General features: G+C 37.1%; 1 protein-coding gene across 3 annotated transcripts in view; it reads left to right on the top strand.

The window, feature by feature from the left end:
- The window catches only part of UBLCP1 (ubiquitin like domain containing CTD phosphatase 1), a 67,513-nt gene that overhangs the window by 12,160 nt on the left and 39,334 nt on the right, over positions 1-16,019 (top strand). For 2 of the 3 annotated variants that reach the window (XM_045998882.1, XM_045998883.1), the window contains exons 9-10: positions 24-140; positions 4,220-4,347. In XM_045998882.1, coding sequence (XP_045854838.1) covers positions 24-140; positions 4,220-4,347 — 245 coding nt within the window. Of the gene's footprint in view, positions 1-23; positions 141-4,219; positions 4,348-6,310; positions 7,379-16,019 lie in introns of those variants that run through there. The other variant, XM_045998884.1, reaches the window with a different exon arrangement.

Here is a 16,019-nt window from a genome sequence, read left to right as displayed (position 1 = left end):
TAAATCTAAACTTTTGTTCTAAGGTAAAGCCTCTTGGTGTTATATGGGGGAAATTTTCAGAGTTTTACAGCAAAAAAAACACCATAATGTTTGATGACATAGGAAGAAATTTTCTAATGAACCCACAGAATGGATTAAAGGTAAGAACATAATTTTGCTTGCTATGCTTATGTAATCTGGAATTTATACTAGAACTTGAGCGCTGTTGAGTTTCATAAATTTTCAGAAGTTATTGTATTATGGTCACAAGCAAGAAAGCTTATGTATTTAGAAAATTCATATACAGTTGAACATTCTCTCTCCCACATTGGTATCTTCTAGGTTTGCCAACTCACCCAGGTGTCTTCTGTTTAGTTACCTCTGTGGAACAACATAGGCTTACTCACATTGACTTTCAGCATCTCAAGTGAAAGCTGCAGACAATTTATTAGGGATACAAATCTTAGGATTTCTGATGTTCTGGTTAGCTGGAAAGCTGGCAGTAAGGGTTTATTTTTTCTTTTTTAAACTGAAACTAAGGTTTTTGAAAATTCATACAGGGCAGTTAGATATCTTAGAGTTATAAAATGCCAGAGCTAGGAAGTTCAGTCACCTTGTCTCCCTTCTTAACTTTATATAAACAATCTGAGGATCAGAAAATTTGTAACTTGCCCAAAATCATGTATGTAACTGGTTAATGACAGAATCTGAGTTAGAATCTAAGTGACTTGATTCCTAAGGCCAATGGTGATCTTAGCATGAAGTCATATGCAATCTTGTCTAGGCATGATACTAACATTTAATCCTGGTAGCATCGTAAAATTGGTAAGATAAACATTTGAAACTTGACATTTCTGAATGTGGTCTTTAGTGTGTGAGGAAAGATTAGAGACAATGCTGATCTTGGTAGTGAATTGCCACCATTATAAAAGCTGTTGACTTGGAAGAAGAGTACTTGAGGTGGATTGGTGATTACATTGCTCTCTAAAAATGGTTTCTGTTTGAGGCTTTGGAAGAAGTGTTTTTCTTGTCTGTAGTTTACCAGGTGTGAGGTATAGGAGTAAATTCTTGAGAAAAGTTTCAATTGCTCGAAACCAAATTCTCTATGAAACTAATGTTTAATACCTGTTCAGGAAAAGAGATGAAGTCATGATCTTCAAGGATGATTTTTGAAGAAAGCTTTATCTTAAAAAAAAAATATATATATATATATATAGTAATTAGTTTCATATGTGTTTAGAACAAACTTTATTTTCCCAGCCCACATTTAGGCCCTACTTATCTCTGGAGGTAGAGGTGATATAAATGTCTAGTTTTTCATATTACTTTAGAGCAGGATTTTTTTTTTTTTTTTTTTTAGATTTTTATTTTATTTTTTGACAGATAGAGATCACAAGTAGGGAGAGAGGCAGGCAGAGAGAGAGAGAGGAGGAAGCAGGCTCCCTGCCAAGCAGAGAGCCCGATGCGGGGCTCAATCCCAGGACCCTGGGATCATGACCTGAGCGAAAGGCGGAGGCTTTAACCCACTGAGCCACCCAGGTGCCCCAGGATTTTTTTTTTTTTTAAATTAGGTATTCCATAGAATCATTGAAGGAATTTCTAAAAATACATGTCTACAATCCCCCCAAATTTTAATTCAGGGGAGGTATTTTTAAACATTCCACTGATAATCCCTCACATGTCTCTTTTTGAAAACCTCTTTTAACAAGGTAGTTATTAATGATTTGCCCACATTGACATAGAAGCAGTTTTGAAATTGAGAACTATTCTGTGTTTTGTTGTCATGGTTTCATAATGTTCTTGATAGAAGTCTCAAAAGAGATTTCACAGAGATCTTAAAGATGACTGCTTATTTTTAGAACAGTAAACTTGTAATCTTAAAGTTTGACACAGAATGTAGAAGGCATCGTGAATTATGAGTACAGTACTGAACTAAAAAAAAACTTCAGTTTTGGTCGTGGATAAATCAGTACTCTGAAAATTTCGTTTTTATTTATAGACGGAAATGATGATATAAGAGAATGCAGATAATCTAGACTATCTTAAGTTCCTAAAAATGTTTCTTTGATATGGGACTACAGTGGTCATATATATTCTGCTCTGCTAGTGAGATCATTTTTAAAGAATGATACAGTAATAAGTGATTATGCTGGAACAAGTGAACTTAAGTGAATAGTAGACTTTTTTTCACTTAACTAACTTTTGGATCCAGAGTCATAGGAATATTTTAGTTTTGCAATTTAATAGTGCTTACAACCAAATGTATAGAAAGTAAAAGTAACTTAGCAGGGCCTTGGTAAACTAGGGATCACATTGTACATTGTATCTTAATAGTTTAAAAGTTAGCCTGTTGTCTTTACAGTTTTTATTTGAATGAAGGAATACTTTGAAATATTATAATATTACCCAAGATTATGTAGAAACTCATTTCACAAATCATGATATCATGCCTCTTTACTTCCAGCCCCAGGACTTAAGCAGGTTCTGATTCTTCAAGAGAACCTTCTCTTGATCTCCCACATTCATTGCTGCTGCTGTGAAACAGCACTGCCCACTCTCCCTGTTTGGAAGCAGGATCTCGTCCAAGTGCTTGCTTCTGCACAGACTCACTCTGGTGCCCTTAAAGTTATGGGAGCCTGGCTGACTGACAGCTGTGGAGGTCCCTGGCACCAAGCTGTTCTGATGGGAGTAGAACATGTGGAAGAATAGTGGTGTGTTTTTCCAATAATAGAAAAGTATATAAGAAATACTTAAAACTTTTCTTGTTCTTGATAGGGTATGGACTTCTTTAGGTTCATTGTTCTCAACCAGAGACAGAATTAAATGTCATCTGTTTTTCAGTGTTACTGTGTAAATTAATAACTAATAGGCAGTTTATATTTTCTCTAAATCACAATAAGGATATATTAATACCTCACTAAGTATGATTTATTCAGTCCTTATTTGTGTGTTTTAGGAGCGTGATTATAAAAAATTAATTTTTATAAAATGAAAAAAATCAATTATAAATAGAACTGTATAGGAATTATGCAAGGAGCTCCTACCTATGCATCATTCAGCTCAAACAACTTATTAATTCATAGATGATTATGTTTGCTCAGTTTGCTACCTACTTCCCTCTCTAATATTTTGAAGCAAATCCCAGAATATCATTTTATCTGAAATTAATTAAAAACTTTTGGAAGGCTGTCTTGAGTTTTATAAAGATATTTGAGCTGATATCTGAAAAAGCAAAACTATTTGAACTGTGACATAAAGAAAAGTGCTTAAAATTTATAATTTAAGGGGCACCTTAAATTAACCTCAGTGGGTTAAAGCCTCTGCCTTTGGCTCAGGTTGTGATCCCAAGGTCCTGGGATTGAGCCCTCCATCGGGCTCTCTGCTTGGCAGAGAGCCTTCTTCCCCATTTCTCTCTCTGCCTGCTTCTCTGCCTACTTGTGATCTCTCTCTCTCTGTCAGAAAAATAAATAAAATCTTGAAAAAAAGTCTATAACAAATCATTATGAAGATAATACATGTAATTACCACCCAAGTCAAGGTATTAATATCCCTTACTAATTGCAATTCTCTGCTCTACCATCCTGACCTTCATGCTTTTGAAATGAATACTTTTAATCATAAAATATATCAGTCTTTAAAATTTGGAAAATAGACTTCTTTTTATGGGAGAACTCTTGTATAATTAAAAAATATTTTTATGGAGACTTTAATGATAATGTGATAAATGTGAGAGGACATGTTATATAAATGTATGACATATTAGCTATATAAAATTTTATAGAAAAATACTGAAATGATGATCATTATTGTTAAAATTTATCTCACTCCCCTGTTGGATCACGCTTCTATTTGGGTTAACTTTTTATAAACTGGGTGACATAAATTAAGGTATTTATTTAGTAAGAAGCAGCTGAGTTGATAGAAGAGGAAAAAATCTAGCAGTTTTGTAAAGTAAGAAGCCACGTAGGGCTCAAATGCTAGAAGAAAGTTGGTGTTGTCAGGTTCAGACTGCAAAGATAACAATAAGGTACATGAAGTAGAAGGGCTCTTAACTGGGCACTGTAAACATTGTACATGGACTATTAGTTTATTACACTGAGATAGTGCAGAAGTCATTTTTAGTACTGACATCCTTAGTAATATTTTCATCTTGTTAACTGAATTTGAATGAGAGAATAATGTAGATTTGTGCTAGTTTCCTTACTGCAATGTGAAGTGTTGACTGTTTGTTTTCTAACAGATAAGGCCTTTTATGAAAGCGCACCTAAATCGAGATAAAGACAAAGAACTTTTAAAGTTAACTCAGTACCTCAAGGAGATAGCAAAATTAGATGACTTTTTGGACCTAAATCACAAATATTGGGAAAGGTAAGTGCTAAATGCTTATTCATTTTCTTTTCACAGGAGTGAATGAAAACATTGTCTGGTGACCCTGGTATACACATAATTCTGGACTTTTATTTAAGATGGGTGAATTATAAAACTATTTTCCTTTTTTTTTTTAAAGATTTATTTATTTGACAGATAGAGATCACAAGTAGGCAGAGAGGCAGGCAGAGAGAGAGAGAGGAGGAAGCAGGCTCCCAGCTAAGCAGAGAGCCCGACGCGGGGCTCGATCACAGGACCCTGGGATCATGACCTGAGCTGAAGGCAGAGGCTTTAACCCGCTGAGCCACCCAGGCGCCCCATAAAACTATTTTCTAATGCAGTGACTGTTCTCCCAAAAGTTTGTTTCCCTTTCATCTTAATCTCTACCTTGTTCATAAACCTGCATCTCTTAAGACTTTTAATACTTCAAGGAGAGAATTTGAGACTGGTATACATTTGTGTTGCTACTTATAAATTATTTTCTGACACTGGATAGGTCACTGGTTTTTTTGTTTGTTTTTTTGTTTGTTTTTAAATATTTTATTTATTTGACAGAGAGAAATCACAACTAGGCAGAGAGGCAGGCAGAGAGAGAGGAGGAGGCAGGCTCCCTGTGGAGCAGAGAGCCCAATGTGGGGCTCGATCCCAGGATCCTGGGATCTTGACCTGAGCCGAAGGCAGAGGCTTTAACCCACTGAGCCACCCAGGCGCCCCAAGGATAGGTCACTGTTTTATGAATCATATGGGAAGGTAGTCCCTGTTCTCATACTATAAAATAAAGTCACAATAAAACACACTAAAAAGTTTCCTGTTAAAACCACTCTACAGGTAACCTTTTTATATAGCAGAAAAATTACAAAACTTTAATCCAGTATTGAAACAATTATTTAATGATTTTCCTTTCTAAAGAGAAGCACCATTTCCGTCTTGATGTATGGTCTTCTAGTCTTTTTTCTAAGCACAAACATATGCACACATTTACTTATAGCATGCATATGAACATCAAGATTCTGAAGCAGGGAACTCTGGGGAAGTGGACAGGATTATAGTATACTGCAAGTCAGTTTTTGGAATTTGATTTTTAAAGATCTGCTTGCATTAATACAGCAACAAAAGAAACTATTCATGTAATAACAACAGTTTAGCTTTTCAGATCACTCTGATAGATAGCTTCTTATTAGATGATTCTCATAATCCTATTAGGAAGGTAAGGCAGGCATTTTTATCCTTATCTCCAGATTATTGATGATGTAACAAAGGCATGAAGTTAATAAATGCCACAAAGTAAGCAAGTTTTGCACCATTAAAATATGTCCAGGTCTTCTGATTTTAAGACCTCATTCCCCACCCTCCATACTACTGAGTATAGTAATTTGTAAATGTGAGAAATAGAAATGTAAAAATTTGAATTTATTGGTAGATTCCTGTAAAATAATATGAAGGAAAAAATGTTTACTTAGTAAATAAATGTCTTTTTATTTTTACACTCTAGATCAGAGTCCTTTAGTCAAGAAAATCTTTAGTCAAGAAAAATAAGATCTTTAAATGAGTTTGAGGTTCTTTTAAGATATTACACTGTTAATAGATCACTTTCACGTTAGGAAGTCAGGCAGTACAAAGGGAGGGGAGTGCAGTTTCCAGAGCCTTGTTTTGAATCTCAGCTCTGCCACTGTCTAGTTGGTTGAACTTGGGCAAATTGCTTAGCCTCTTCATGCTTGTAAAATAGGAATAAGTTCTAAAAGAAAGCTCTTCATAGAGCTGTTGTGAGGATGAATGAATTAATACCTGTACTTAAAATAGTGATTGGCACATAAAAACAATCAGCAGATATGAGTGATTACTAACCATTATTACTCATCTGGAGAAGTTTTATTATTAAAATAAACCATTGCTTTTGGGAGGAGAGTTAGATTGTTATTGTGAATATATCATGATACAGCTAAGACATCTTTGTTTCTTGCAGGTATCTATCAAAGAAGCAAGGACAGTAGTTACAAGTTGTACTGGCAGTTATTGAGGATACTTGAGATCACGAACTTCTTGCTTTTATGCTAGAAATCATTATGATAGTGCTGGACACTGCAGTGAATATCAGACTGCTTATCCTTGGTCTTCCAGTTTTTTGTAAATTTAATTTTATATTTTTTGAAGATCATAGCAATATGCTAAAAAATCCTTTTTTCCCCTATATGAATATACTGTTACTCTTAAAAAATATTTTCTCCAGCATTGAATACTGAGTCCCCCACGCCCTCCACACACACACACACACACACACACACACACACACACACAAGTCGACAAAAATGTATACTCAGCAATGTCATTTTGTGGCTTTGGAAACAAGTTATGTCTTGTGTTTTTGTCTCCTTGTGTTACTGTCTGACTAAATCTAAGACCAGATCCGTCTTGAAACTACTGCTTTTTCCTTTAAAACCAAAAAAAATTTTGTGTGTAAGGAATCTAGTTTGGTATGCTTAAAATCACCAAGAATTTTTTATTCTTTTGTCATAGACACAGTTTCTCTTCTTACTGTGCACTATTTACATCTCTAAATTTTGAGCTGTCTCAGCTTGGCCTATATGTGTGTCTGTGTTCTTTGAGTAAAACTGGAAAATGTCAGCTGTGATACAAGTGTGTCTCATAGTATGAGAAATAGAAAACATAAGACTGAAGAATAAAAACTAAGGAACAAAAGTTATTTTTTTGGTGGCTAAGTAGAAGCACTTCTGCCTAAAACCATTGTCATAAAAGCAATTAAAGGAATACATTTTTAAGGGGACATCTCACTGGTTTAGCCCTAGAAAGCATGAACAAAAAGTTTTTGTTCTGTTCCACCTATATCTTGTCTGAGTGCAAACACTGTGTCTCAGTGAAAATATTTAGCCATAACATTAAAAAAAAATTATTCGCAATGCTTACGCCTGCAGATATGTAATGTGACCACTGTTTTGTCTTGACAGTATTGCTTTATACAGTTCTTGTATTTGAAAGGAATCTGACCTTTCAAATAAACTTGGTGTATATTGTTCTTACGGGACTATTTCAGTGGTGTAAATAATAAATACTTTTTTTAAAAACATTGGTTTTGCTCTCTACTGTCCCAAATATTTTGCCTATTTGTTGAATCACACAGTGAAACAAACTTTAGGCTGAAGCAGGGACCTCTTGAAAAAAAACTGAACGTGTATGGTTTAAAAGTGTGCCTATCGTTACTCATTCAGAATTGGTTTTAGTAGCTATTTAGATATGTTAAATTACTTAGTTCCAGTAAGTACCATGTTTTCAGGAAGATAAGCTGTTTTCTTTGTGACAAGTCATTATAAAGATATACGGTGCAGAAGAGTTCGAGAACACTTAAATAATTAAAATGATTCAATTAAAAACATATTACTAAATTATGAGGCTAAATTTAAATATTTAAAGATGGAGTAGAATTTTTTGGAATATTCATTTCACTGGGGCATTTTCCCATTATAAAAGGCAGTTTATCATTCCAAGGTAGGCATGGAAAGGGCTTTAATCTTGTTGAGAAAACTGAACACTTAGAACTCTTTAGTTCAATAAAGAGCAGAACATTTTCTAAATGAATATAAAATACAAAGGTGAGCAAGCCTCAGAAAGCAAAGTAGGATTTTAAAAAAAAAATCCTCTGCCATTAGGTGGTGCTCAAACTAAAGTTTATTAGCTGATATGCACAATTTAGCAGTTCTGGGGGAACGTTGTCACTTACTGAGATCACATGTGTTTTCTAACAGAGTATTGGAGTTTTATTTTGTTTTCTGCATCTCATGATTTACTGAGCAGATCAATCAGTCTATCTCTGTCTATGTGGCTCATACCACAGAACCAGGAGATGACTTAATTCAGATTCATAGGCTGATGAAACAGCAGATTAGCTCTATGATATATTACGTTCCAAACTTTTAAGCAGTTGGCTCTTAGTAAAGTATATTTAATCTAAAAATTGCAGAACACCATTAAACCTTTGATTCAGCGGGCACTTTGAGATCTAATAGCTCCTCAAGTCCTTTATGAAAATAAGTTATTGGACTAATGATACCCATAGGGGTTACTCCGTTTTAAGGGCAAAGAATAGATACACGGATTATTGCAGTGAGCAACTGAAACGTTCTTAATTCACAAAAAGTGAAATGTCTCTCAGTGGTGGAGGAGGTGGAGCTGTGTGGACAGAGGGGGACTGGGAAAGAAGGATATGCAAAAAGGAAAATGGAAATTACTTAGGTTATTGCTTGGTTTTAAAATGACAGTTGGTTGCCAAGAATAGCAATAAAACATGCGAATAGTGACTAAACGGATTGAGGGATTTTCTCATCCCAAGTAATCAACAGAACTCTCAAGGAAGAAATTGCTGCAGTTTCCCCTAAAGTATTTTTTACATCAGAATTTACTCTTAACTAACTGGAATAACAGCCCAAGAGTTATCTATAGAAGATAAACACTTAGAAATTTATGTAAGGATACACTAGTTTTTGGAATTGCTTTGGAGAAGCTGTGTCGGTCTTGATGGGAATGCTAAGTGTTTAGAGCTTAAGGAGAAATCCTTAAAGATTAGTTTGACAGATATATCAAAGACTTATGAGAAATTAATGCATAATAAGAACTAGAAAAGAAATGGCAAACATCCTGTGGGTTTAAAAAAGACTCAATTACTTAATATCCATGAGTTTCCATGTAGAATGTAAAATCTTACAAAATCTCTGACACTGATGATTTTTTAAAACTCTTTGGAAGTAAGCAAGCACTTCTTAAATGTTGGTATAAAGATAACTTTCTGATATAATGTGTTACTTATTAAAACCTTATTTCCTTCTGAAAAATCTTTGAAAGTTCAACCTATTCTTTATAAAACCATTTGTAAACAGTGGGAACACAGTCATTAAAAATATCAAAAATAAAAAATATCCAAAACAGATTGCTTAAACATTAGTGCTATTTCCATAAGTCAGTATGGCTACAACAAAGAGTTACATTGTATGTGTGTAATTTGTGACAGTAAAGGCCAAGCTGAGGACTTTTTAGGAACATACAGATTATTAAAATGAAGTAAACAGTTTTAATTGAATATAAATCCCTCTTCATATTACCATGTCTTAATTCCCTGGAGCACTTTTGATTGCTAATACTTCTTATTACATAATATGTAGCAACAGCTATAGTTTCCCAGATGAGGCCTTAAGAAGAAAAGGCAAGTGATTTGTCAGAAAAACCCTTGGCTAGAATCCCTCCTAACAGTGGGATCTTGCATAAGTCTCTCTAATTCTTTGAACTTTTGTTTCCTCAAAAAAGTACTAGTAATAACACTTTTCTTTGCCGTAGGCTATTGCAAAGGTCAAATGAGAATTCATGGGGAAGTACTCTGAAGGAGATCGAGCTTATGTGAATCTTAGATGTTACTAGAAGTGGTTCAGAGGGTGTTACTATGATTGAGTTACATCATTCCTGAAATGATAACTACCAAGAGTGTAGTAGTAAAAGGAAAACTTTTTGTAAATATGTATATGTTTTTGTAAATGTGTATATTTTACAAATATCATCATGGCTTTCCGAGAGTTCAAACAAGGAAAGTAGAATGAGGACAACTTCTTACGTCTACATGTTTTTCTAAGTATTCAGCTGCTTTTAGTAATTGTCTGGACTAGAAGAACTGCCAGCCCTGCTCCTAAGCCCCCCAAAGTAGGTATGTTTGAAACTTTAGGGGCATTATAATTACAGCTTGTATAGTGGAATATTAACACTATATTTATAAAATTGCACACTTCACACTTCTTTGTGATAGTGGAAAATTTGGGGAACAGCTGTTTGCAGACAGAAGCTAACTAATTTTGCCATGCATATAAAAAATAATCATTCCAAAGCAATAAGAATTTTTTTAAACATTATTTTTCTTGTAAAGCTGTACTAAGGTAGATACTAGTTTTTTCTGGACAGGCTTGGCAGAATAAACTGTGCAGGAACCAGGTAGTCCACATTTAACGGACATTTGTTAGTACCTACTGCGTGTCGGTGCCGTCCTTCAGAGGTAACCACAAAAAGATTTTCTTCCCTCACAGAATTTGTCTTTGAGTAAAGGAACAATATGATAACGATAATTATCAGAGAGTGAGAAGTGCTATAAAAACAATATGATAGAAAGTAGAGTTGAAGGTTGGTGATTGGCAATAGCATGGGCCAGAGTGGGAAGACCTGAATGCAAAGAGGCACCACTCAGAATATTATGGAGAAGAGTAGTGTGGGTAGAGCCAGGAGCATGGGCAAGGCCTTAAGGCAGGAGCAAGGTAGGCAGGTTCAGAGACAAGTGAGAGGTAAGTGATGGCTGGTGTGAGAAGAGGGTAGGAGAGGTAGCCAGAGCCCATGGGATAGGATTTTGCAGATCAACATAAGAAACCTGGTGAATTCTAAGTGAAATAGGGGGAACCAGTGGAGGGTTTTAAGTAGGGGAATGATAATTTTTTAATTACCTTATTGAGATCAAATTTACACAACCTAAAATTCATGCATCTGAAGTATGCGATTCAGTGATTTTTAGTATATTTACAGAGTTGTGCAGCCATCACCATGATCTAATTTTAGAACCTTATTTGTTTCTAAAAAGATCATTCTGGCTCTTGTGTGGAGAATGGACCGTGGAGGGGCAAAAGTAGGAAGGACAAGATCAGTTAGGAGGTTACTCTTATCCAGGTGAGAGGTTTCCAAAGTGCCAAAGGAAAGTTTGAATTCCTTCACTCCTTCCGTGCATCACTTCCTTACTACCTGTGGAGGCCCCGTGGCATGCAAGGTCCTGTTTGAGCTGCCAGGTCTCCAGTAGTGAATGAGGCAGACATGATCCCTGCCCGATGGAGCGTGTAGCTGTGGGACTGTGCGTGGCAAACTCATCCCTCTGGGGGCTTCACCACCTGCTATGGTATGTCATCTGAAGAATGGAGAGCTCAGCCTACTGAAAGTCAACATAAAGAACCTTTCTTACTCCACCTACACCCACAGTGAAAAAGCCCTCTGGGCTTCAGCCAACCCTGCTTCCCAGAGGCTAGCCCCGTGGTAACACGGGCAGCGTGAGCATGCATGGCTTGGGACGGTGTGGAGGGGAGCAGGCAGGCGGAAAGGTCAAAGACCCCTTTCCATTTCTCTAGGGAGTATTGCAGGGAGTACAGAACATCCTTCTAGCTGTTTGGTACATGGGCAGCAGAGAAAGTCATTTATGGAGGACTTTGTATTTATGCTCAACATGGCCACTTCCTCCCCAGCATTTAATGGGGCTACAAATGGGTGCCCTCAGTCGGTGGCTGAATTCTGCTGCCAGATGTTTCCTCAACTCACAGTCCCAGACACCCTTCCTCCAACACTCAGGTTCAAAGGCGCTGCGTTACAATCCATTCTTTCAGAGCATGCACTGCTGTAAAATCTTTGAAATTTTAGTCAAAGCATAAACAAAATAAAAAAAACTAAGCCAGAGCTTCTGCTGAGGGGGAAACAATGAATACTTAAGTGCCATTGCTGATATTACTGTTTTAAGAAGACAAAAAGAAAGAATATGGTATTGTGAATGTTCTTTATTTCCTCCTAATTGATTCTTGGCTCAAAGAAGGATGAGTGTGCATCATTGTTTTGGTGGATTTGGTGAATCTGTTTAGTCAATGTTAGACCTAATTAAAAGACTTTTTGTTTTCATTTTTAAGGACTATATTTATTTGAGAAATACAAATAATTTTTAAAAATTATATATAATCTCACCATCTTGGGGTGACCCAGTTAACATTGTGATGCACTTCCTTCCAGGCTTTTCTCTGTGTCCATGTGTACTGATGAAATATTTGTATAAGAATGGCTAGACATGTCTCAGTGGCTCTCCGTGAATTAACTTGTATGGTTATTTTTAGATACATATAATCAAAAGGCTCTGGAAACAGAGATCGCATTTCTATTGCTTTTGTATTCCTTCCAGGTACATAGTAAATTTCTGAACTTGGCAGACCTGTGACAAATAAGTTAACAGATGTGTAAATAAACAAACCATAAAATATGCACTTATTTAATGTCATCATTTTTAACACTTGCTTCTTTAAATGCTTCCAACTACAACACGACTCATGACGGAGTAGAATACGTGTGTTTATTTCCCTTTTCGTTTTGTATCCCTGCAAAAGAATCAATCTCTGTATTGATTTTTTCCATCTACCTTAATAGGAGGATATAAGGAAAATATTTTCATGAAAGCTTACTGTAAAGAAGAAATTTGTAAGTTGTGGTTACTGATACAGTGATGTTGGGTGGGTGAACTACTATAGTCTTAGGTCTCCATGATATACGAGAGATATTTTCATCCATCTCTTAGATAACATTTTGCCTTTAGTGTAGTAGTAAATTGATTCATGTGGTTTACAAATGCCTTCACCAGACAGTAATAGAAGTGCAGAGCACCATATCTAATGTCATAATTATTTCTCATGCACTGATATTCTCAGGGAATTCTGGGAGCTCAAGACTAGATGATCTGATTAATAGGACACGGGTAGGTATTATACTGATGCCACTGAACAGCAAATCATTGAAAGCAAAGTGCTGCAATTTGCCTGCCGCCATCCAGTTCACTGAGTAACTAACTAAGCGTCCACACATCCAGCCGCACCGTGAGGGCAGTGAATGTGCATGGGAGCCCACGTGTTGAGGAAGTCCTTCCAGGGCCACTGAGCTCTGACACTTCTCAAATAGGGCCCGAAATGGACCCATATGATTGCTGCTGCATCAGGCAGATTTGGCATATGTGAAAAGATGGATCCTCTGGGGTATCTGGGTCACGGATGATCCTGTGGTTTGAGTGACTGGAGGAACTCAGCTAAGTCATGTTTTGGAGTGCAGGTTGGGATCTCACGCAGTCTTGAAGGCAGCACTTGGGGATAGCAGGTGAGGGTATGGTGCCCATAAGCATGGACTTGGGAGTCAACAGGTCTGGATTAGACAGCCTGTCCCATAATCTCTGGGGAAATCTAGGATTAAAAACTTAACCTCCCTATGTTTGTTTTCTATTGCTGCATAACAAATTACCACAAGCTTGGTGACTTAAAACAGCATGCACTGATTATCTCATCGATTTCCATGATTAGCACAGTTTAGCTGGATCATCTGTTCAGGGTCTCACAAGGCTGCATCAGGTGTCAGCCAGGCTGGATTTTATGTGGATGCTCGCCTGGGGGAGAATCTGCTTCCCAAGAATCTGCTCCTTCGGGTTGTTGGCAGAATTCATTTCCTTGAAGCTATATGGCTAGATGTATGACTGATGTCCCCCTACTTTTTGGTGGCTGTGAGCTCTCAGTTTCTAGAGACTTCCCAAATTCCTTCCCACATGAGCTTCTCCAATATGGCTACTTACCTCATCCAACCTTCAAGGAGAGTCTCTGACTCCAATCTGCCAGAACAGAGTTGTCTTACATAAGATGAAGTAATCCTGGGAGCAATATCTTACCACATTTGCCTTATTCTGTTAGAATCAAGTGACAAATCCCTCCCACCCTTAGGGGAGGGAATTACACAAAGGTGTGAACACCAAGAGGTAGAATCATTGAGGTTTATTTTATGGTTTCTCTGCCACAGTTCCTGATGCTAATCTGTAAAGTTGGTATCAAAATACTTCACAAGGTGATTAGATTCAAAATGAATAACACTTATGAAGTGTTGGCATGGGACATCGTGAGCATGCAGTAAATGTCAGTGATGATCATGGTCAGAATCATTGGTGATAATCAATGAATATCCTGATAATTACTTTCAATCTTTCTAAATCATGGCCCTTGTAAGAACGCCTTAGACTGTAGAGAATTTTGAGTTTTGAACTTGAGTCTTTCAAAGGATAGCATCAAACCAGTTATCTGTGATATGGAGAGGAAGGCAAAGAAAGGCATTGATTATCTAAGGCAGGATATATTTCAGAATAATACCTAACTTGACTTTGAAATAAATGGTAAGATTTATTTTCTTTCTGATTGTTTTGCTTAGGCACGTTATTCCATATTACAGAGTAGTCTAAATCACTTAACTCTTTCCCTGTTGATGGTCATTTAGTTTGAGTCATTTAGTATTATTACCAGCAATCCTGCAATAAAAACCTACATCTAGGCACTTGTGGGTTTCTGTAGGAAAAATTCACTCAACCATCTATTGAGAGTCGATTAGGTATCAAACATTATATTAAGTCCTGGGTGTGGAAGACAGGCCTGATATAATGAGGAGAGTGAGGTGAGGTCATATCCAAGGACAGGAAGGTATCAAAGTTCTGGGGGCCAAGGAGAATAGGTAGGTCACCTCTAGAAAAGAGATAAAATCTTATGATCCAGGGAATAAGAAGAACTTTGACAATGTCGGAGCTATGTTCCTGGTATCATTGAAGTAGTACTCTTTTAAAAACCCCACATGTACAAATCTTAGACCACTAACTCAGAAATATACTTTTCTTACATGTCACTTAAGAGCCCCTATTTTTCTGAGTAGTAGAAACCTAATCTTGGTAAATTATAGTTTTACCTATTTTTTAAAAATTTTGCCTATCTGACAATTGGTCAATTTGCCAATTGACCAATTAATGTTGGTCAGCTATAGTTGCCTTTCTTTTCCCCACTGTTGAGTCTATGTCTGTGGTCTTTTTTTTTTTTAAAGTCTGCGGTCTTAATGTATGGCAAGACACTGGGGACATGGGGTTGAGATGGGGAGGTGTCTGGTCTCTTTGGTTGGTATTTAGCCATGCTAATATAAGGTCTCCCAATCTGGGCCAGACCTAGTCACTGGTCCACATAGGTCTATGCTGCATCATCCCTTGTTCCGAGTCAGGTCTAAAGAACACCCCTTGTGTCTGTGCTGAATGTACAAAAAACCTGTGCTTCCCTCAGTCTTGAGACACTCAGTGGAGCTAAAACCCTGTGCTTATCTCAGAGCCGCTCTTGGCGGCAGCAGGTCACTCTTCTGCCTTCTCAGAAGGTGAAACGGAGCCAAAGGAAGACTATGAAGCTGTCTAGGCTCCCTCCCCAGGCACACCAGGCAACCGTTTCTACTCTGAGATCTTGGAACCTCTCATGGGCTCCACCTGAAAAGAGAGGCGTGCCTTTACTGTGCTCTCTGATCTCACAAACCTTCATAGAGTTCTTTCATATTCCCCTCCTGGGCTCATTTTTCCTCCTGCACTCCTTTTTCTTCAATTCTGGAAGAACTTAATCTAGTTGGGGGGCAGAGGGACAGGAAGCTTTGATCTGACTCATCACTTAAGTTCCCAAATTTATTACCAGGCTTTTGAGATTCAAAGGCCAAAACCCAATTACTTTGTTCTGCTCTCTCCTTACTCTCCTCTTCCCTTCCCTACCCCTCCCCTTCCCCTTCCCTCCCTTTCTCCTCCCCTCCCTTCTCCTCCTCTTCTCAGTTATCCATTACCTGAGACAGGGAATAGCTGACTGGGGAGAGAAGAAGGGGGTACAAAGAAATACACAGAAAAATATTGTTTAATATTTCAAAACTATTAATCCACCACAAACAGCATGGTACATTTAGTAGGCATGCAGTAGTGTGTGTGTTTGAATCTGTTAAAGGACTAAATGGTTTTAGGAGAGGCTTTCTTTCTGTTTCCAAATCAGGCTGTGAGACGTTTCCCTGGGAAAACACAATTTATGGTT

This window comes from Meles meles, chromosome 3, assembly GCF_922984935.1.
Source record: "Meles meles chromosome 3, mMelMel3.1 paternal haplotype, whole genome shotgun sequence".
In the NCBI taxonomy this organism is placed as follows: Eukaryota; Metazoa; Chordata; class Mammalia; order Carnivora; family Mustelidae; genus Meles; species Meles meles.
The sequence above is the reverse complement of the archived record's forward strand: the minus strand, read 5'-3'. Positions and strand labels throughout refer to the sequence as shown.